The sequence below is a fragment of the Stomoxys calcitrans genome, chromosome 5 (genome assembly GCF_963082655.1).
Source record: "Stomoxys calcitrans chromosome 5, idStoCalc2.1, whole genome shotgun sequence".
Taxonomy (NCBI): Eukaryota; Metazoa; Arthropoda; class Insecta; order Diptera; family Muscidae; genus Stomoxys; species Stomoxys calcitrans.
This window is the reverse complement of record NC_081556.1, coordinates 589,946-613,838: the sequence shown is the minus strand read 5'-3', so window position 1 is coordinate 613,838 and position 23,893 is coordinate 589,946. Positions and strand designations below refer to the sequence as shown.

The window sequence follows — 23,893 nt, the reverse complement described above, 5'->3', positions numbered from 1 at the left end:
TTCGACCGTAAATCACTTTAATTTTCTTAGTTTATTCCTAGTCTTTGCACTAGGTGCCCCTTTAAAGAGTCGCTTGGCTTATCATTATTCGTTTATTGTATGTGCTATAGCGACAATCGTCGATTTATTATTCTGCCAGATTCTTAATCATTTTTGTTTAATAATGTACATATATGCTAGCATTCATTTTTATTTGTAGCATGAAACGATCAAAATATAATTGTTTATTTATATTTGTTAGCAAAAATTCTCCAATGCCTATTATGTCACCCTGTTACGCAAAGAAAATTTCATTTGAGCAAGCGAAATTGTCGGTATCGAAACCCACAATTTCGCATTTCTTATAGAAACGAAATTTTCGCCAAAGGTGCATACCGCCCTTAATGGGATTTTAATTAGAGCTGCCAAACTATCGATAATTGCAACATTCGATATTTCTAATAATAAATATCTATAGTTGTTGTTATTGTTGTTGTAGCAACAACAATAGTTGTATACAGAGGCGGCAGCCCTTGCCGACGAGAGACTCCATCGGGCCAATCCGGTATTGGAGCTGGCAAACAATCGATAATCGCAACATTTGATATTTCTAATAATAAATATCAATACTATCGTTAATTTCACATCACCTATATTTACAACGAAAATTAGAAGAAATCAGGAGATCGATTTATGTACAAGCAACTAACTGAACCCGGCCCGCTCTGCTGCGCCCTCATTAACACCATGCGAAAAAGATGTTTTTTTACTTAATACCATATGGATCTCTATAGAACAATTTGTTTATACAATATATACTTCCAAATACCAAATTTGTGTCCCATATAGCCATGATTGGCAAATATTCCCATTTGGGAAGGGATTTTGGAGTCCCATATTATCCCATGTCATGGGTCGGGCGGCCCCCTAGCTACCTGGACACAATTTAATGTCAACTTATTACTCTACTCTCGGATACCTTTCATTTGAGACCCATATTGTCCCGTTTGGTCTACTTAAATTTTTGGAAGTGCTTTTAAGGTATGGGGTCCGCCCCCAGAAGGGAAAAATATCAATCGATATTCAGACAAAAAAAATTAGATGGTGCCATCGATATTTTGCCAGCTCTATCCGGTACGTACAACCGTCTGTCATGGGATTGGTTGTTGTAATATCGATAGTATCGATACTACCATTAATTTCCCATCACCTATATTTTAAATGAAAACGATAGGTAAAAATCGGGAGATCGATTTATATAGAAGCAATATAAATGTACAGACCAAATAAAACTAAATTTAATAAAGTCAGTTGGAAGTCATGACAGAAATCATTGTAAACAATTTTAGCCTAACCGGATGAAAATTGCGCCCTCTTAATGTATCTTAAAGGATCATTCAGTGTCGGATCACCTGTTTTTGTTAAATTTTGCAAAATATTTAACATTGCCAATAGTATCGATAGGAGAACTATCAATCGATATTCAGACAAAAATAAAATATCGAGAGTGCCACAATATTTTGCCAGCTATAATTTGAATACAACTCTGAAATTGGAAAATATCTTTTTCGAATCGAAAAATCGATAACATTTATACAATTCGATAATTAATTATTCGATTTTCTCATTTCATTTCCAATGGATGGAAATGGAATGGATGGAATGGAAAATAGTCAAACAATCGATTAGTCGATAATCGACTTTTAGACTTTAGAAAAAGCAATCAGAAAAAAAAATAATAATAAAAAAGTAATAACAAAATAACAAATAATAATATGAAAAAGTAAAAAAGTTGATTAGATTTGATTGATTTCATTACCAAGACAAGAAAAATTGTTTTACTGTGTTGATTAACAACAAAAAAGGAGAAAAATTGAACTTCTATAAGTGAATGTGTATATGTGTATGAAACAACTAAAGGAAAAAAACAAGCAAAAAATATTTATCTAGACAGAGTTACAGCCGCATTAGAAAAATAGTGAGTACATTGTAGTTCCATTGTAAATCTTCCACGTAGTGAGTAAATTCCTGATCCCGGAAATTTCTTCATCTGCCTTCACCTACTACTGTGACGGATTACCGATATGGGATAAAAACTCCAAAAGGCGGCCTTGTTTCAATGCCCACACAATGGTGACTGCAGAACAAACTACACACCATTTCATTTACGTTTTCCCAGAAAATGAAATTCATAAAAAAATATTTAATAGAAGTTCAAGCAAACCGTAGGCAAAATATTTTAGGACTTTATATGTTAAATGTAGGGGTTAAAAATGTATTGGAAAAGCTTGTATTCCTGTAAAAGATGTATAAGCATTGCACTGCTCCTAAAAGTTGTATCTGGGTGAAACATTTTTACATCTTAAATTGTTCCCACATTTTACACCCGCTACCATAGGATGAGGCTATACTTATCTAGTCCTTTTGTTTGTAACACCTCGAAATAATGATCTGTGACCCCATTAAGTATATACAAATGTTTTTGATCGTCTCGACATTCTAAGTCGATCTAGTCATGTCCGACCTTTTCTCCGTCCGCCCGTTGGGGATTGTGAATGGGCCATATCGGTTCAAATTTAGATATGGCTCCCATCTCCTGATTTTACTTCTTGACAAGCCGTAATTTTTCTCCGATTTGGCCTGTGGTGTTCTGTTACATCTTCCAGCAACTGTGCCAAGTACGGTTGAAAACCGTATAAACCGATCTCCCGATTATCCTTGTTCGGTTCTTAGAAGCTTTAATTTTTGCCTGGTTTGGCAGAAAATTTGGTACGTGGGGTAAAATTGTACCCTTACACTTAATTTATTTTGTGTTAAATCCATGGCGGTGGGTTCCCAGGCATGTTCCTACTTGTTTAATTCCACAGAGGTATGCTTTGGCAGACGACAGCAAATTGCAATTTTTTCCACGGACTTCTCAAATTGGGATTCCATCTAAAGCTTTTCGCACTAGATTTGGTGCTTTTTATGCCACGTCTAACCCGTAATGGTACCTACCAACGAGAAGTCGTAGATAAGAAGTGAGATATGGCTATTCCAAAATGATAGAATCGATGAGTATTCCATATATTTTTGGCGTGGTGGATCAATATAAGACACACTAGTCGAAAGCCTGGCGATAGCAGCAAAAATATTTGACGGCGAATCCTCCCTTTTTTGTGTAAATTCGTAGATTCATGGTGTCTTATTTCAAGAAAAATCCATATCCAAACAATTTTCTTAAAATTATAATATACCATTTTGTAACATTTTCCATTTTTTGTTAAGTTTTTTTTTTTTTATAATAAATTATTGGTGTCACTGAGCACAATTAAGATAAGCGAGGAAAATTTGGTCAGCTATGGAATGAGTGCTGTCTAATTCAAGCCTTTAGCTCAAAAGTTATGGGTATTTTAGTTGAAGAGGAGTCCGAACGTCGTGATGCAGAGCTACATTTCTGTTGTCGAGTGGTGGATGATCAAGTTAAAATTTTTAGCTCACTTGTAAGGGGTTTTTTAAATAAAGCGGAGTATCCTGTTCTGGAGGCCACCGTAGCACAGAGGTTAGCATGTCCGCCTATGATTTTCGCACAGGTTATCCCCTCCTAATGCTGGCGAAATTTTTGAGGAACTATGCCAATTGAAAAAATGGTGTGGCAGCCATGTAAAATCTTCACCCCAAAGAGGTGTCGCACAGCGGCACGTCGTAAACTTCCTTAAACTTGAATCGGACAGCACTCATTGAGAAGTTTGCCCCCGTTCCTCAAATGGAATGTCCATTGGCAAATTTTTACCCGTTCTACTTTTGGTATAGTTGTTCCGGATAGTGGAATGTTCCAAACGGAGTAGCTGCAACTGCAGTCGCGGATAATAAGCGCTATCAAGTGGAGAGTCTCACTACACGCCACAACCTCTTCTAAGAGAAGTTTTAAAAAGCTGAATTATTCAAATATCTCGTCAGATTTTATTGGCAAATGGCCACCTACTGGAATTCATTGGCAAGGGCTGCCGCCTCAGTGTATAACACACTCCTACAACAACAACTACTACATACAGTATTTCGCTTAGTTTCGAATCCTTCTCATTTTCTTAGCCATAAAAAACTAAAATCCGAGGGGCTGGTAATATTTTTTTAAAGAAGAAATGTATATTTAGACGTTTATAGAGCTGAGATGCATGTTGGTAGTTGTGAATAGATACGCAGGTCAAATTCAATTCGCGTGCTGCGATTACTTGCCGATTATACACAAATTTAATTGTTTAGGATTTAATGCTAATATTATTAAATATATTATTTTATGACATTGCTATTTAAACATTTATGATTAATACTGTATTTATTTTAAGTTTAGTAAATTTTAAATAGAGTAAATTTTTCCATTTTCTCATTGTATTCGTAATCAAAACAAAAATCCAGTTTTTCATTTCGCTTCCCCTTGTGCTTCTTATTCCCTTTAACTACGAAACGTTAAAAGGAAACATCAAAGACTTCCCATGCAGGCAGAGTCAAATGCTGAACGAAAATCTTGTCAGAAGCAATCTGTACGTTCTTGACACCTTCCAAGCGCAAGACTTATGAAAAAATATCCAATTGTCGAGGACTGAACTTGTTCTTCCCATCATCGTTGTTTCGTGTAGCTTACATAGTTAAGTTCGATTGTTCTCGGCCAGGCGAGTAGGTTCGAAAAGAAAGATTGAAGTCCATTTGGTTTTGATATACACATTTATATTAAATTTTGTTACCGCACGTTGCATGTTAAATACCGAATGCTGGGTGAGTGGTGGTTGGTGTTAGTGTTGGTGTGAAAACTTCTCACTTCTGCTAGATCATCATGTAGCTTTGTAAAACCTCCATCGAAATGAACACTGAACCAAAAGCGGACAATTTACGCCCAAATGAAACGGCTTTTTGGTTTCCTAACGCGGGCTTTGCAACACGTTAAGAATGAGATCTGGATTTGAGTTTTCTTTTAAGTGTACCACAATTCAATTGTCTTTCCGACTTGTTTTCAGTTTCCTTTCAGAGTTGGGCAACAAGACACCGTCTTGTGCAGAATGATTTAGTTTTAACATGTTCAATATATAACATTTAACAAGAACACAAGCCAGTTATTGTTTTGTCGTATTCGGAGCGTATTTCCTTACAAACTTTATGAATGATGAATGTATGAGAGTGATAATAATCCAAAAGTGATGCTATTGATTTCAATATTAGAACCACTTTGTTTTTGAAAAATATCAAGAAGTTTAAAGTGCTAGAGGTTTAAAAATCTAATCACATGTAGGCAGGGCTTTTAAAGCATCCTTGGGGATGCAAAAAAGAGTGTGTCTGTTAATTGGAGCAATAGGGTATCCAACTATTTTTATTTCCTTCGAACATCCTTTGAGTATGGTCTGCGTGGCGCTGTGGTGATTTATTTTACAAATTTCCGCCATCTTACGGCGAAATGTTCGGTATAAATAAAAAACGTTAATATGGTTTTTTAGAAGCAAAAGTTTCGGCTAATTTAGGCCATCAGTCTATTGGTTTTGTCACTAATTCGACAATAATGAAGAAGTGTTCCTATTTAAATCTATTACTGAGTCCGACTTTTCGCCCGAACAAATTTCAAAACTCGCTATAAAAAAAGTTTGAGAAATCATTCCGCAGAAGTGGTACTGAATTCTGGGAGCAAAATTGTAACAACATGTCACTGCGCCAGCATAAATTTCGCTTCAATTAATTGCAAATGTAATTAAATGCTCACGAAATGAGCACAAATTAACTCTGCTTTAATGCTGTTGTTGTTTTAGCACTGTGTTGTTGTTTGACTTTTGTTTGTCCTCCGACGAAGAATAGATTTCGTTGGACTTGGCAATAATTTAGTAAGCATTTTTGCTGCGAATGTAGTGAGTAATAGGCTTTAAGCATACTATTGAGCTAGACTTTTCGCCCGAAAATTTTCAAAACGCACTATACAAATTATGACGAAGAGATTCCAGAATAATTACGCAGAAGCGGTACTGAGTGTCCTTAAGAAAATAGCAGCGACATATGGCTGCATCATTATAGATTTTTAATATTAATTGCTCACGAACTGGAGCATAATCAACACTGCTTCACTAATGTTGCCTTAAGCAGAGTATTCTGTTCAGCTTTCGTAATTGTTGCGAAAAAATTTAACTAAGTATTATATTTAATTAAAAATTATTACAACATAATTTTTTGTACTGAATCTTACATTCATATTACATTACTTGTTTTATACTCCTCCTTTTAAGCCATTATCGTAAAAAAGGCATTTAATTATTTCATATGTTTTTAGCATATACGTTCTTATATATATGGAGTTTGACAGTTGTTTACGTCAAAAGCCGAATAGAGTACCAACCCATGCATAAATATAATCCTAATTAGCATGATACAATTAAAAGGTAGCGTCATTAGCACAACAATAAAAATCTACCCCTAACAAAACTACCTTGAGTGACAAATACCGTAAATTGAAATGTTAAAGTGATTTTAGAAATTAGCTTTGTTTCACAACTTATCTTCTTGAAATGTGTTTTTATTTGTATTATCAGCATTGTAACACTGTTTTGTTGCTTATGTGTGGAATATCGGATCAAATAAAACATCTCTTTAAGATTTATAGAAGAAAATAAAAAATCAAATCAAAAATAAAAAATTTTATTGAGCTGTTCGCATGACTTCACCTTATAAGTGCATCCTGCCTAATTAGTATGACGGCAAAAAATTTGCCGTAAATAGTTTTAAGTAAATTTAAGTTAATTTGTTGAAGTTTTTCACAACTAAAAACAGAGTACACTGCTTTAATTGTTGTTTGACTTTTATTTATATTCTGGCGGCAAAAGCCATCCGTTGGATTTCGCAAACAACTAATATGGATTTTCGCTGCGAAAGAACTTAGTACATACTAGGCTTGACATAAACTCTTACCTGCATTTCGTGACGTGCCTAATATTGGACTTCTCTTCCACAGTCGTTTATTACCTTTTTGTTGATGTCTTTTAAGATTGTTGTTGTTTTACCTTCTTTGGGATTTCTTCATTGTACGAAGGTTTCATGTGTGTTTCGTGTTGTAGTTGTTTTTTGTGTTCTTCCCTTCTCAATTTAAACCATCACCTGAGGTGTGAAGAAGAGTCGTTTTCTGTATAGTTCCTATGTTGTTGTTCTTGTAAGTTGCGTTTTTGTATGCTAACAATACAGTAGAGAGCAAAATTTGACTAAAGTATACGATATATTGGGTTGCCCAAAAAGTAATTGCGGATTTTTCATATAGTCGGTGTTGAAAATTTTTTTCACAGCTTGTGACTCTGTAATTACATTCTTTCTTCTGTCAGTTATCAGCTGTTACTTTTAGCTTGCTTTAGAAAAAAAGTGTAAAAAAGTATATTTGATTAAAGTTCATTCTAAGTTTTATTAAAAATGCATTTACTTTCTTTTAAAAAATCCGCAATTACTTTTTGGGCAACCCAATATATTTAATTATTCATTCAGGACATGTAACAAACTTTCAAGTTTCCGATAACTGTTTTTAAATGAAAAAAGGATTTATGCTCAAGGTTATGCACAATTATTTTTTCTTAGCAAAGCATTTATGTCGCTACTATATTAAATTTCGCTTAAAATTCACCTTGATTTCTTGCAAATTCTTTGATGAAAACAATTGGATTATCAGTGCAGAGGTCGTGGGTTCGATTCCCGCCAGAAGCCTTGGTCTGTCGTTACTGTGGTATCACAATGGACTTAAAATTGTCTAAGTGAGTCTGTAAAGGACTGCCACCCTTACCTGTAAAGGACTTACATACAAATAAAACAGTTTTTCAATTTTTTTTTGTTATTAATTTTCACCTAGTAGTTTCTTGGTATTTCTTTGATAATTTGTAGTCGGGGGTCTCACAATGTATCGTTTTTATACTCACTACCATCGGATGGGGGTTATAGTAAATTTACCATTCTGTAATATAGGTTTCAGATTCTATAAATTATATATATATATATATATATATATATATATATATATATATATATATATATATATATATATATATATATATATATATATATATATATATATATATATATATATATATATATATATATATATATATATATATTTATATATATATATATATATATATATATATATATATATATATATATATATATATATATATATATATATATATATATATATATATATATATACATATATATATATATATTTTCTTGAATTGTTATTACATTCTAAATCGATCTAGTCCTACTCTTCCGCCAGTCTATATAACCCAATATTAACCGCTCTCCCGATTTGACTTGTTGGGCTCCTTGAAGGCGTCATTCATATTCGACTTGACTTTTAACATGTCGTCGTTTTTATACTCACTACCATCGGATGGGGGTTATAGTAAATTTACCATTCTGTAATATAGGTTTCAGATTCTATAAATTATATATATATATATATATATATATATATATATATATATATATATATATATATATATATATATATATATATATATATATATATATATATATATATATATATATATATATATATATATATATATATATATATATATATATATATATATATATATATATATATATATATATATATATATATATATATATATATATATATATATATATATATATATATATATATATATATATATATATATATATATATATATACATATATATATATATATTTTCTTGAATTGTTATTACATTCTAAATCGATCTAGTCCTACTCTTCCGCCAGTCTATATAACCCAATATTAACCGCTCTCCCGATTTGACTTGTTGGGCTCCTTGAAGGCGTCATTCATATTCGACTTGACTTTTAACATGTTATGTATAGGCATAACTTTCTATATCCATTTCAAGTATGGTTCGAAAATAAATAATAGGAACTTCTCTCGTGGGTAAGGTGAGGTAGGTTGGAGAGCACGCTAATAGCAGCAACCTCGGTCTATTGTGTTCGCCCTTGAAGAAGGAAGAAAAGAAAAAGAAAACAAGATAAAGCTGATAGAGAAATCTTACGCACAAGAAATCAGTTAGAGGAACACATCGTAAATAGTCCAGCCGGTTAATTCAGGTCTCTAGAGAAATTCGGAATGACGAGAGGACTAAGTGTCTGGAGAGAATCAAGGCGCGGAAAGAATTTTCACCCATTTTGCTGTGTAGATAGACAAATCTTGATCATGGTGACCGTCTTCCATTCGCCTGGATTACTTTCCCGATAGGCTAAAGTACTTTCCCAAACAGGCTAAAGTAGTTTAGATTTTGCCGTAAATGAGTAATTTTTATAGAAAATTCGAAAGAAATTTACATTTTTCTTAATTTTGGTCAGAAATAAGAAATTTGCACTTAAAAGATTGGCAGGTAACTCAAAATTACCGTATACGTTTTTCTTAAATACATTAAAATTTTGTATAAAACAATGTATGTATGATCATTTTTGTACCACACTTTTTGTACTTAGTGATCAAGTATGTGCATTTGTAATAGGGCGGAACGACGTGCGATGATGCTCATATTTTGATTTTGCCTAACAGCATAGGGAAGGTCAACTGTTAAAGATACGAAATTTTGAATTGAAAAATATCAATTTCACATATTCTTTTGGTATTTTTTGGGAAAACAATTTTGCGAAAAAAAATTTTAAAGAAACCAACCATAGCCAGCCAATAGGGTTTTGAGCGGCCAACCCTAGTGCAAGTGTGTGGATCTGTCTGTCTTCTGTCTGATGTGGTGTGGTGTTGTGTGTTGTTGGGTTGTATGACGTTCTTTCTGTTCGTCTGTCAGTCGGGCCAGTTTGGTCTCTGTTGAGGTGATGCGGTATGGGAATTGTTGCTGCATTTGTTTTTTTTTCACCATTAATCTTGATTTCTTTTGAGATACGTTTCGTCGTTATTTATACCCTACCTTTTTTAATTTTTTGTTTTGTTCTTTGTTTTCAACTTGAGTGTATGTGTGTTGCACGTCCAGAAATGCATGTGTGAATGCTTATTTTTGTATGTGGAGTACATTCATCGCTGCCTATGTTGTTTCTGGTTCTGGCTATGCTGCTAGCCCATGGAATTGAATTAAGTATTGTTTTGTGCTTCGTTTGCCTCACACCAACGAATGAATTTACGCGGCAGTTTGTCTGATCTTTTCGGCTGTTGTGGCATTCATTTTCGAGGTATGCTTTCGTGCTGTTAACTCTTACAACTAACTAGAAAATCAGTTGGCGCGTTTAATGCCATTAGACTGAAACGCAACCGTTGCATACGCAGACTTCACACTTTCGGGTTAAAATAATTGCGATTTTCTACGTAGTGCTTTCAGATATTGTGATATAACTCCTGAATTCCTGTCATATAAGACGGGAACCTGCCGTTTACGACTGAATACGCGGCAATTAAATAAGGTTATAGATAGTATCAACAAGGTCAAAATAAAAAAATGTAATTGAACAAAACCCTGCAATTATTTGTTTTGAGATTTATATGTATAAAAAAAATGTTATGTGAAATGAATCAATAACCTATTGACCAGCTTTTTATTGTGCAGCGCTTTTAAAATATTGATCAACTATTAAAAAATATGTTGTAGTTAGTGAAACAGTTTGCATCGAATAACACTGGACGCTGGCGCAGTTATTATTGTACAAATTGTGCATGCAATTTTAGCACATAAATTTGTATCCCACGGGTTCACAACACTAAGCTTGTAAATGTTACAAGCCCAAATTGAAAATGGATTTAATTTAATGGATTTAACGGTGGAAATCAAAAGGAATTAATAGGTTCGTATATTAATACAGAAATATATTTCAAATCACCTTACTTTAGGTGGTCATTACAGAATATTCGTTCCACTTACTCGAACCTAGAATATATATCGATCATCTACGCTCCTTCTCCAATGTCTAACACCTAGTTTCCAGATGTCTTCCATCATATGGTCTTTCCATCGGAGTCTTGGTCTTTCCCTTTTGCGTTTTTCATTATGGTCATTTTCGAAGGCTTCTTAGCTGGAACTTCTTAATTCATTCAGACAGTATGACCTAGTCAACGCAGCGATTGTGTTTTGATCTGTTTAACTGCGCTAACGTGGTTCATACGAACCCTATACTCTCCATCGACGCAAACTGGTCCATATATGTAACGAAGGATCTTTCTCTTACACATTCCGTGTAGCGTACCATTCCTACTCAGAAGAACATCTCGTATAATCTTCTCCAGCATGATATTAATGTGTTTACACAATAAGCTGTCTCCCTGTCTGAAACCTCGTTAGGTATTAAACGGTTCTAAGAGGTTCCTTCCCACTTTATTTTCTGAGTGTATATCACTCATATCATTCTGCAGAGTCTTATCAATTTTGAAGGGATACCAAACTCAGTCACAGCTTGAAATACCTTTGTATGCATAGGACTGTCGAAAAGATGCTAGGTGTCGATTTGTCCTTCTCAGGCCTTTTCCTGTATTTTTTTGTGTACGGGAAATAGTATGCTGAGGTTTCGATCATCGGGTGTGCGTTCTTCTAGTCATGTCGCGAAGACGAGCTGATGTAGGCGCGTTATAAACAACAAATTTCCTTCTTTGCAGGAGGATGTGCGTCTACCAAGCCATCAGCTTGATGTTTAATTCTTTAGCAGATTCTAGACTTCACTCTGGCTCCTGAACTTCTCCATTCGCCCATATTCATATATTCACGCAGCGAAATCGGATAACAATTGCGGCCTCCATGGGCTCAAAAAGTCAAATCAGGAGATCGATTTATATGGGGGCTACATCCAAATCTTAACCGATATGGCCCATTTGCAATCCCCAACGACCTACGTCAATAATAAGTATCTGTGCTTAATTTCAAGCGACTAGCTTTATGCGTTCGACCGCCATCGCGATTTCGACAGACGGACGGACATGGCTAGATCGACTCAGAATATCGTGCTGATCAAAAATATATATACGTTATGGGGTCGCAGAACAATATTTCGAGGTGTTACAAACGGAATGACTAGATTAGTATACCCAGTATGGTTGTGGGTATAAAAAGTCGCCGAGGATAGCTCAAAATTATTTAACTTCAGGTTATTTCTGCGTATTGGTGCAGAATAAAACCTTGGATATTGAGGGGCCTAATACCCTAACAAGTAGTCTCATTGTTTCAAATTTTAGAGAAAAAGTGCGTAAGTTCTGATATTAACTGTAACTGGTACGAGTGTCAAGAGATTTCTTCCGAATTTCGTAAATTCTGAGCAAGATGTTGTTGTTGTTGTTGTAGCCACATTTTCACGTGGAGGTGACGATCCACGTCAAGCTACTGTAGGTAATCAAGCTCGTTCCGGTCCAAAGAACCGATCGCCGCGGCACAGAGTCACATCGAGCACTCAGTATTTGTGCAAGAGCCGGTGCCGCCCGCCTCTCACTGAGACTCTTCGCATGATACGGCTGATTTTCCGCGACTGCCGTTGCAGCTACTCCGTATCGAGCATTCCACTATCCGCAACCTGTGGATGAGCCCGGTAGCTCGCAGCTAAGCTTCTCGTGATAGCAACAAACACCACACAAATTGGAGCTGAATATTCCAGACTGTGTGGTGCTCACAGCTATTCAGTGCCGTGTCTGGGTAAGGTATGTGGATTTTGCGAGTTCAATGCCTTTAAACTGATAACAGGACTATATTTTAGGTACATACAAATATGGTCAGTTTTGTTTCATCCTCAAATGTTGAGCGGTCCGTGTAGTAAACTGTTATGGAAAAAATGGGTAGTAAATGCGGATTTATGGACTCATTTTGGCTAATCCAATTTCTGCATTTGTTCATTGAAAATTAAATGATAAAATGGCCAACTCTAGGTAGTAGACTTAAAAATATACACCCACGTTTTGGCTTTGGTTTTTCTTAAATTTCGGTAGGAAATAATTTTTCTTAAGTGGCAACGAAAGGAAGGAAATTTATTCAAAATATTCCACATATTTTATTCACGTCTTTCCTTTCTAAACTTTAGTTGAAAAACTTCTATTGAGTTGCCCAAAAAGTAATTGCGGATTTTTCATATAGTCGGCATTGACAAATTTTTTCACAGCTTGTGACTCTGTAATTGCATTCTTTCTTCTGTCAGTTATCAGCTGTTACTTTCAGCTTGCTTCAGAAAAAAATTGTAAAAAAAGTATATTTGATTAAAGTTCATTCTAAGTTTTATTAAAAATGCATTTACTTTCTTTTAAAAAATCCGCAATTACTTTTTGGGCAATCCAATAGTTTAAAATTTTGAATTTTACCCCCCCCCCCATTTCTTTTTTAATGCCAGCAACCACAATTAGCTATAACATAAACATAGCATTGCAGCATAAGCACGTATGAATGGCATTGCCGCAAAATCGACACTGGTAGAACGCCTTGGACGTTTGCATTTCGCTTAACTTACCGCCATAATTGCATTAAAAAAATACTGCTGAGAAGTATGTTATTGTAACAAATTATGAATGAAAGGCAAAACCAATGCCCCCAAATGAAATCAGTTTAAGACAATAAGAACGTTGGGGCTTGTATTAATCTTTACTCATGGTCAAAGAAAAAAAATCCTTTTAAATGTGCTACATTAAAAAAAATTCTTTGTATTGTCGTAAAATCTATGTTCGATTGGTCAAGAGGTGTAGTTCCAAATTCTGGCGAGAATATCACAAAAACATTTCGGCTGTGGTTTTCCTCTCCTACGGGCAATTTTGCAATTGCTACACTCGAGTGCGATTTTCATAAACGTCATAACGACGTTAATGAAAATATCGATGGCGCTATCGATATTTAAGTTTTTGACTGAATATTGATTGATATTTTCCCGATGGATACTATCGGAAAAGTTGAATTTTTTACAAAATTAAACAAAAATAAACGATGCGACACTAAATGTATCCTTTAAGAAGCATTGCGCCTATAGAGGGCGCAACTTTCATCCGATTAGGCTAAGATTATGTGCAATGATTTCTCTCATACTCTCTCCAACTGACTTTATTGATCTTGGTTTCATTTGTTCTGTGCATTGATATTGCTTCTATATAAATCGATCTCCTGGTTTTTAGTTCTCATTTTCGTTTGAAATATAGGAGATGGGAAAGTAACTATAGTATCGATACTATCGATATTTATTATTAAAACTATCGAAAATATCGGATGTTGCGATTATCGACAGTTTGCCAGCTCTACAAAGTATGTAACCATATTTGGAGATTTTACTTATTGTATTGTATTATAGCAAACTTGAAACATATTTTCGTTGGTATACAAATGTGTTTAGATTAACCGTTTTGGTCGTACACTTTTTTGACATTCTGATATCATTTGGGCTTGGGCTATGTTTCATTTGTGTTCCAGGTTTAATGTGCAATTGAAATTGGAATAGAATTTTGTTGAAGCTGTCAAGCTCTTATGGGTGGGCAAGCTCGTTCCGGTCCATAGGACCGATCGCCGCGGTAACATTAGGCCATTTGATATTTAAAGGCACCAATAACTTGCCTTGTCATATCGAGCATCATAAGCAGTCGGTGCCGCCCGGCCTACCGCTGATTGACCGTGACTGCAGTTGCAGCTACTCCGTGTGGAGCATTCCACTATCCGCAACCTGTGGTCGTGATGACGATGAACACCACACAGATCGTGGCTCAAAGGGTAGTTTTAGAACCCCTTCGCTTGGAAAGTGTAGTTTTATTACCCTTTCCTTTGGGAAAAGTTAGTTTTAGTACCTTTTCCCTTAAGAAATGGTAGTTTTAGTACCCTTTCCCTTGGAGAAGCCTATTTTTTGTACTCCTTCGCTTGGGGAAGGCTAGTTTTAGTACCCTTTACTTTGGAGAAAATTAGTTTTAGTACCCTTTTCCTTGGGGTAGTGTCGATAGCATAACAAAGCGTGCTCTTTATAACACAATAGGCGTTCACGTGGATAAGGAAGTTATTATTCCATATGTCCCTAGCTGAAGAGAAATAGTTTTTATTTGGATTACTCCCCAAAATGGGAACGAAAAACAAACAACTAGCCAAGGACATTAGTGAAAGCTTTTTGGCTTTTCCAATTTTCTTAATGAAAATATTGCAAATTTGTTAACCGAAAATATTCCCGGGAACCCGAAAATGAGAATTGTCGTACCCACATTTCTGTCAATAAAAAGATAAGCCCGAAAATGGAAAACCTTATCATTATCTAATCAAAATCTCACATTTTAACCGAACACCTAAAGGGGAAAGAATTAGACCCATTGTTGACCATACCCAACTTTGTGAAGTCTTAATGTCGTCGTATAATGCCTGCATTGAATCACCTCTTTCGACTCCCTCCTTAGCCAAAAAGTGTTTTTTACATCAGTAGACGCAACACAATAATGTCCATAGCTAGCTTCCCATTGACATTTGGCTGCTGTTTGTTGATGTGGTATTTTTAATTGCTCTTCTTTAGTCTGTAAAAAGTCCATTGATCTTAATTAGATCTCATTTCTATTTCATGGCAATTTTTGCTAGGTTCAAGTATTTTTAGCAACGTTGCCGACTTCGGCTATGATTCAACCTAATTTTATTTCCCGCTCACTCGATTAGACTTTCCGACTTTGGCGTTGGCAATATGAATTTTTTTAGGCGTTCCTCCAAAAAAAGTTTTCTTTCCGCATACAGTAAAATAGTGTTTGTGTGTGTGTGTGTGTCTTTAGTTCCAATTTCAATTCAAATTTGAGAAGGAACATACTCCAGTTGATTGGACCTGCAACACATAACGGCCCGAGAAATGTGTCTAAAAATTTGTTTTAATTTTTAAAAATAGCAACAAGTGGAAATTTCTAGGCGCCTGCAACGCAAAAATCCTAAAAAATTTTCACACGGCTGCCAAAGATTGCAAGTTAGAAGAGTTAGAGTTAGAACCTTAACTAGACCAACCAACTAAGCCAAACCAAAGTACAAAGGCAAACCGAACCAATCCCATGGCAGTCGGTTGTACGTACCGGATTGACCCGATTAAGTCCTTCATCGGCAAGGGCTGCCGCCTCAGTGTACAACACACTGCTACAACAACAACAACAACAAAGGTAAATCTAAGATGAAGTCTTAAAAAGACGACATCAATGACAGAAAAGCATTAAATTTCTTAGGTTGGCCTTCAATTACTTTTGTTCCTCGCACGATCTGGAAGTTTGTGGCTTGCGCCAGAGAGAAGATTTGTTTGGTTTTTTATGAGAAATAAATAAATGATAACATAATAGTAAGATGTGAGCGCTTGCTGTATGCGCTTTTGCCATGACATTCAAATCCGATGGCATAGAGAGGAGCAAATGGAAATTTGGTTTCAATGTGACACTTTAAAGAACCACCCTAGAAAATGTGTTTTTTGGATTCAATTTGGACCACGAATTTTTCCGATGGAAGATTGAAACTCAAAAGTGGTCGATTGATATGCTTTTTATGAAGCAACGAACGACAATGTAGACCACAGCGTTGCATCAGGTGTGCGTGGTGTAATCATTGTTCGTTGCTTGCCTCGCTCTTTTCTGTGAGCATTATCTTTATTGCGAACATCCGGCTGTGGTCTTGGCGCGCACCATTTTATGAATTCTATTTTGATAGACTAGAACAGTTCGGCATGAATTTATTCGTTTTCATTCATTAAACGCCGCTCATCCAGCAAAAGATAGTCCGACTTGCCACTGAACATTAAAAGAAGATTCGATTTTTTTTTTCTTTAAACTTTTTTTTTTTTTTGTTGATCTCTTCTTATTCAAGATCATCCTGGGAAGACAAGCTGCAACGACCTTCGTGAGCCGTGCTGTAAGGGGAAAGAAACTGCCCCCATGATGACCCTCCAGTGTTTAGCAGACAATCTAAATGGTGGTTAAAGATAATGATACGGTGAGACGGCAAACAGCGAATATTGCCACTTAATCTTTGGCAGAGACCAGAATTAAAAAAAAAAAAAAAAAAACAGAGAAAAATATGTTAGAACATACAACAATGTCACAATGCAATGATGAGGCGCTGAATATGCAGCTGAAATACAAACAACGACAGCAAAAGTTGTTACAGTCATACAAACATTGTAGGCGACGGAGAGGGGTGTGGTCCAAACCACTGCCAACCGACGAGAGGACCACGGCACCATCGCTCGTGCTATGGGCGTCATATAGTTCTGCACACTTTACATACCCAAATGAGTTAAGAAGTCGAACGACGCAGCAAATAAGCGAAATTTGTCGTTACAACCCTATGGAACTTGTTCGACGACGTTGGAATGTACTGCTAAATTTTTGGCAAAAACTACCGCTACTTGTGGTCTTGTTAGTGACATGGATGTCGATTTTCTCAATAATCTGCAGGCCTACTGACGCTGCAGTAGCAGCTGGTGGTTTAAATGCTCCCACTGCTTCTCAAGCTATGCACGATGTCCAACAATCCGTCGAAAGTCCGTCCTCTTCGACACCCACCCAGCAGAGACAACTGCAGCAGCAACAGTTGTTTGCTTTGTTGAAGTTAGATGGTGGTGTGCCGTCAAGGTCGGGTGCATCTGTTGGGGAATCTTTACCACCGTCTTCAACAAACTACAGAAAGACTGATCACAATCATTATAACCATTTAGTGGATGACCACCAAAACAATGATGATGAAGATGATGCCGTCACACGCGATAGGGAGTCTTTAAATTTCACGGCAAACCGCGAGGCTGCTCTTTTGGAGACCACAGGTTATGTCTCGGATGATGGTCAGAAATATGAGAAAGCAGAGAAGGCTTTGGCAACGGATGGAGGTGGATCGAGTGGGCAGCTGCCACAGGTTATGGCAAACAATGTGATTTGCCCTAAAGAATGCAAATGTCTCAGTGACTATTTTGATTGTGGAAAGAAGCATTTGGATCGCGTACCAACCCTACCCAGCTATGTGCAAGTCATGTAAGTCCATGGTTGATGAAGATGGCGCGGATTTAAACCTAAATGAATAAATTTCCAATTATTTCACAGTGACTTCATAGGGAACAAGCTAAATGACAGTACGGTATTGCTAATTCGCAATTTGCCGGAACTTAACAAACTGTAAGTAAAATGTCCTGCCTCTTTGGTGGCCTGAAGGAAGCCTAATGGTTGTGTACACTAATTACAGAATTCTGAAGCGGAATCAATTGGACACAATGCCCAAATTCGTGGGACTCACATCATTGAAGCAATTGAGTTTGGCGCACAATCGCATACAAAGGATTTCGTCTGAGGCTTTGGCTGTTTTACCCAAATTAAAGTCATTAGACCTGTCTAAGAACTACTTGCACACAATTGAAACGTCTTATTTTCCGGCTCCAAATCGATTGGCCCATTTGTAAGATATCAGAACTTGTTTGGATACACAGCATACATTGCATATTTTAACTTTTAATATTAACATTTAGGATCCTGAATGCCAACGAGATTTCTAGCATAGAAGAGAAAGCGTTTGAAAACCTTTTGGACTTGCTAGACCTGGAGTTGAACAATAATCGGCTGGGTTCCCTGCCTGCGGGCGTATTTAAGAGTATGAATAAATTAAGAAAGCTGTAAGTCCCAAAAGCGTTCTATGAAGATTCAAAATAATAAAATTTCTGAAACGCATTTTAGCTCATTGAACTACAATCAGCTGGAGATAAATTGGTCAACATTTCGCGGTTTGACTTCGTTGCAGAAGCTATTCCTTAAATCCAATAACATACGGGCCTTGCAGGACGGCGTGTTTCATGTCATGAGGTCTATCGAAACAATTGAATTGGACCATAACGACATTAGCTCGTTAAGCCGTCAAGGATTATTCAATTTGACCAAACTCCACCACTTGAGTCTCTCAAATAACTCCATCTCACGGATTGAGGGGGACACTTGGGAGTTCACCCAGTCGCTAATAAGTCTAGATCTTTCGCACAACAACATAAGCGAGTTCAAGCGAGAGCACCTTGAGTGTCTGCAACGGTTGAAGCACTTGAACCTGGGCCACAACAAAATCCAGTATCTTTTGGAAAATACCTTCGACTGTGTTAAAAATCTTGAAGATTTGAATCTGCGACGCAATAAGCTATCATGGATCATTGAGGACCCTGGAGCCGCCCCGCCCTTTAAGTCACTTAGAAAGTTAAAAAAGCTTGATCTTTACGGGAATAACTTGAAACAGATAAACAGCAAATCCCTAAGCGGATTATCTAACTTGGAGTTTCTGAATTTGGGAGGCAATGCCTTGGCTTCCATACAATCTGGAGCCTTCGACTCAATGACGCATTTGCAAAAGCTTACTTTTAAATCATTAAATTTCATATGTGATTGTGAGATTTTGGGATTCAAGCGGTGGCTAACCAAACATTTGCAATCAACTGGGCAACAGCAGTCTTCTTCAGTGTCATCCCAAGTCGTTTGTGGATATCCGGAACATTTATTGGACCGCGAATTGCTTTCGCTGCAGCAGAGTGAATTGATTTGTGGTAAGCAAAACCTTGTCCATAAACTAAACGTTAAAGGTTTACTTAAACGTGTTTTGTCCTTTCACAGCGGAAACGCCCAAACCCAAGCTATCTCACGAGCCCTCCAATCAACTGGCTGTCAAAGGAGCAAACATTACAATGGAATGTCGAGCAACCTCGCCCAGAGCTGCCTCGTTTGCTGCCACAGATGAATTGAAAATCAAATGGCGTCATGACAATCACAATGTCAAGGAGAAGGATCGCAACTCGCTTATGATCACCTCGGCGGCAGGGTCCCTAGCATCCTACACAATGACTGAAACCCAAATCCACAACGACCCGTCAAATAATCAAACATCGATTATTGGCTTTTTACGTTTGTACAATGTTAGTTACGAGCTGGCAGGAAAATATCAGTGTGTGGTCTCAAATGCGTTTGGTACAACCTATTCCCAAAAATTCAAAATATCCATAGGAAGTAAGCTAGCTACTCTTCACACGCACACATGACAAGAAAGTTAAAAATATTTGTTTTTTCAGTACATCCATCATTTTTGCAAATTCCCTCTAATATAACAATTGACTCCGGCGATACGGCTAGATTGGTGTGCTCGGCTACAGGCGATCCTACACCTGAAATAGCTCTGCAGAAATTCGGAGCAAGTGATTTCCCAGCAGCAACAGAACGTCGCCTACAGGTGTTGCGAGAAGAAAATGCTTTTGTTATTACAAACGCGAAGCCCATCGACAGTGGCATTTATACATGCACTGCGGAGAGTCTTGCAGGAGAGATTAGAGTGAACGCGTCGTTGGTAGTAAATGGTAGGCACGCAACTTAATTTGTAATGCAAGTACTTGATTCTATTGTTCTTCTTTATTTTTTTTTTTTTGCGGATAGATAAACCTCAGCCCGATATACCTACAGTGAGAAAGGAAGTCGTTGTTGGCAACCCCAGTGTCCTCGAGTGTCTAAATGATATCGCAGCCGAATTAAATCAACCTCATCGCGAATGGTACAAAAATAACAAGCCATTTCATATTACCCCATCTTTGGACTCAGATCGGTATTATTTCACAGCTGAAAGGGAACTCCTGATCATAGTTAATACACAATCTGTTGACGCTGCGCGTTATCGGTGTGAGATAACCGATGGTTCGAAAACATATACTATGCAAATGGAACTGATAGTTGTCAAAGAGCATTTCAGTCAACACATCATCATCATTGGGGTGGTGCTGGTAACGCTGGCATGTATTGTGGTGGGCTCTCTCATTGTCTGGATCATTCTGTTTTACCAGAAGAAGAAACTGTATATCAGCTCCTCTGGACAGCGTAATGGCGCAGGCTGCGGCTCCAGGGTTGCTGCCGCTCATGACACAAATGCTTTGACAAGCAGTCGTATAAGTACTCTGGACCAAACGCAAATGACCACACTGAATCGAACATACCTCAGATCGCCGCGAGAGCATTGCAACCATAGACCACGTAGTTTAGCCGCTCTGGAGTTGAACGCTGGCCGTTATCATGCTGGCGAAGATGAACACCAGCCTTTGACAGAGCAAAGAAGCTGTCTTATTGTTACCACCACTCCCAATTACCAGCAACTGATGATGCAAAAAAGAAGTCATGATGGGCGCCATGAACGCCATGTTCTCAGTGATGAGGAGGAACATTTAACATTGGAGTTCTTGCGTTTGAATACATCGCAGGAGACAGACCATCAGCAGGATCACCTGTCCAGCAAAGACTCCGGTACGGGCTCGGACGCTGCAAACAAAAGAAGTCTGGAGGATTTTTCCATTACTTTAATACCGAATGCCTCAACGCCCACATCTTCCTCAGCACTTAAAATACCGCGTGGTCGAGCGTCCTTAGCGAAGCCGGACACAGATGATGACGACGACGCGACATCCGAAACGGTGATGAATCATAACGACAACGAAGACTTTGACGCTTCACCCACTTTGGGAGTATCAATATATCCTCTCGACGCTACTGAACTGCTTGAAAATAATAACGGTGCCGTAATGCATAAAGATTACATCGGTTCATCTATCTCGGCAGCAGCGGCTACACCTGATGCTCAGGATTACAAAGTTCAAAATTATTCGGCAGCGCGGACGTCAGCTCCCCAGTCCCATACACAACAAACTATAGACATTTAGTATCGCTCCTCTCAGAGCGCTAAGAACAATTAAAAATACTACCAAAATAATCAAAAGACTGTACCCTAAAGAAGTGTGTGATCCCCCTTCACGAAAATCGCATCACTAGCCCGCATAAATTGCAAACAACCACAATTTATTTGTGTAACCGAATCTACTTTCTTCCCGCACTTTGAAACGTGTATTTTCCAAGAAAATGCCAGCTTCAAGGCAGCTAAACCATTTGAATCACTCTAAAGCCAAATGTCAATGACTCCTTTTACTTCTACTGTAAATAGAATATCTATGTATATGTTTAACAATTTATTATTTCCCAGTCCCTACTCCCTACTCCCTCCAGTGCTTGTCCCATTTGAGCCCTTGTATGTACGTGTGATATTATTATTTATTGTTACCACATTTTGTGTGACCAACTGTATAGAAGAAATGTTTTTGTAAATACCAACAAGATCCTTATCCCGTCACTGAACCAAAATGTGTGTGAGTGCGTGTGTGTGTTTCTTGCAGTATCGCCAGATCATGCCACATGTGTAATAGACCAAGCAGTAAGTCTTCAATTCCATCCTTTTATGCTTTTAGCCATAGTTATTTCTGTTTTTAACAACAATCAAGTACAAACCATTATATATATATACTATATATATATATATATATATATGTATATACAATAACGTTCAAACATATTCCGTATTATATGCCCAATAAGAATCCGTAATGAAAGTGTCCCATAGTTTGGTTCAGTGTAATTGTAGAGCATACCATTTTATGTTTAGTATATACACCCTCCTCCTCCCTTATTCCCTTTCCGTTTTGATTAATATTCGTATAAACTCGACCATACCAAAGAGAGAAAAACAACGTATTCCGTAATCCAGAAATAAACAACTATTCTTAAATATAAACGAAAACGTAGGTTTAAAAGAAAATCATCGTGTGCCTGTTCCGTTCCGTTCCGAAACCAACCAACCAACAGCCATTTTGCCTTAAACATGTCTGAATATTTTAGTTTTTATTCACTATATTTTTTTTTGTGTTACTGTGCCTAAAACAAAATGGATCAACATCAACATGCATTTGAATTTGTTGCAAGTTTTCCATCGATTTTAGATGGACCAGCATCTAACACCACGCGGTGATGATCTATTTAAAATTTACTACACATAAGCCTTTGATAAAGAGAGCCTTCTCCATTTAAAACGAAAACATCCAAAATTGTTTTAAAGTAAAATAAATAACTATATATATATTTATATGATATTATTAATTTTGTACGCTAATGAAACAGAGACCGAATAGAAAGGACAATTGAAACGAGAGTAGTTATACTTAAGAAGATAAAACACACCATATTGCGTATGTAGTAGTACAAACGTAGTGTAGCAATGTAAGCGTAGAAAATAAACAAAACAAATAGTCCTAGTATTTATATATACATTAACTGTAAAAATAAAAACAAAAATATATTGAATAATGAAAAAATAAAAACAATACCTACCTATTTAAGATTTATTTATGTTGTGTTTGTTGCTATCTTCATCGCAAGTGACAACTGCCTCCATCGATCTTTCTTGGAGAGTCGTCGGTGGAGGTGATTTTTCAACGCAAGTCGTATTCAAAGCGAATTTCCTTCCAATCAACCATATCAATTACAAACAAATAATCCTTTATGTAATCATACGACCAGAAAAAAATTTACACATTTACACGAAAATGCAAACCGATTGCCGCAAAAACAACAACTCTGTAACAAATCTTGCCTCTCCGTCACTCACTTCAGCAAGTGACAAATATTTCAGGTGAACCGTTCGTTATACAAGGTGCGCCAAAAAACTTACATATTTGACAAAACCCCCTAGATGTGTGTTGGGGGCGCATCTAGAGGGTGTAAGTCCCCAAGTTTGTTCCTCTCTGCTGTTTGTTGCCATCAAGTTCTGGTCTGGGGAGCAGCGGGCCTTCGTTGTCGGGAGCTTTTCTAACGGTTACTCACTTGTTGCTACGCTACGCGCCGTGAACAGTTACCGTGAATGCAGCTCGTTACAGGAACATGATAGAGGATTTTTTTCTTCCAAGCCTCGAAGAAATGGACGTTAGAAACGTGTGGTTTCAGCAAGATGGAGCCATAGTATTAGACTCAATGAATTTGTTGCGATCTCCAATGCCACTGCCAACATGCAAGTGCAAATGCAAATTTGCCCATGAACATTCCACTAAGGAACTGGGGCAAACTGCTCGCCGATGTCATTTTCAATGCTGTATAAAAAAAATTGGGATATTGCATTCTCAAATAAATAAGGAAATAAAACAATAGTTGAGGTACTTTTGTTTTTA

At 36.9% G+C, this 23,893-nt stretch overlaps 1 protein-coding gene across 3 annotated transcripts; it reads left to right on the top strand.

The window, feature by feature from the left end:
• The first annotated feature begins 1,691 nt into the window (after positions 1-1,691).
• LOC106086537 (leucine-rich repeats and immunoglobulin-like domains protein 3) lies at positions 1,692-22,927 on the top strand. 3 transcript variants are annotated; one of them, XM_013251259.2, is made up of 9 exons: positions 1,692-1,957; positions 16,720-17,879; positions 17,949-18,020; positions 18,088-18,297; positions 18,368-18,511; positions 18,573-19,420; positions 19,488-19,877; positions 19,940-20,221; positions 20,298-22,927. In XM_013251259.2, the coding sequence occupies exons 2-9, from the start codon at positions 16,930-16,932 to the stop codon at positions 21,563-21,565; spliced, it is 4,164 nt and encodes a 1,387-aa protein (XP_013106713.2). In that variant the 5' UTR covers positions 1,692-1,957; positions 16,720-16,929; the 3' UTR covers positions 21,566-22,927. The 3 variants fall into 3 exon arrangements, with proteins under 3 accessions (XP_013106713.2, XP_013106715.2, XP_013106714.2); XM_013251261.2 differs by lacking the exon at positions 1,692-1,957 and adding an exon at positions 10,083-10,156; XM_013251260.2 differs by lacking the exon at positions 1,692-1,957 and adding an exon at positions 10,166-10,762.
• Positions 22,928-23,893: the final 966 nt, after the last annotated feature.

Coding starts and splice junctions, on each gene's coding strand:
- LOC106086537 (XM_013251259.2), top strand. CDS start 16,930: ATGTTAGAACATACAACAATGTCACAATGCAATGATGAGGCGCTGAAT. Junction 18,512..18,572: donor ATGAATAAATTAAGAAAGCT/GTAAGTCCCAAA, acceptor AACGCATTTTAG/CTCATTGAACTACAATCAGC. Junction 19,421..19,487: donor GCAGAGTGAATTGATTTGTG/GTAAGCAAAACC, acceptor GTCCTTTCACAG/CGGAAACGCCCAAACCCAAG.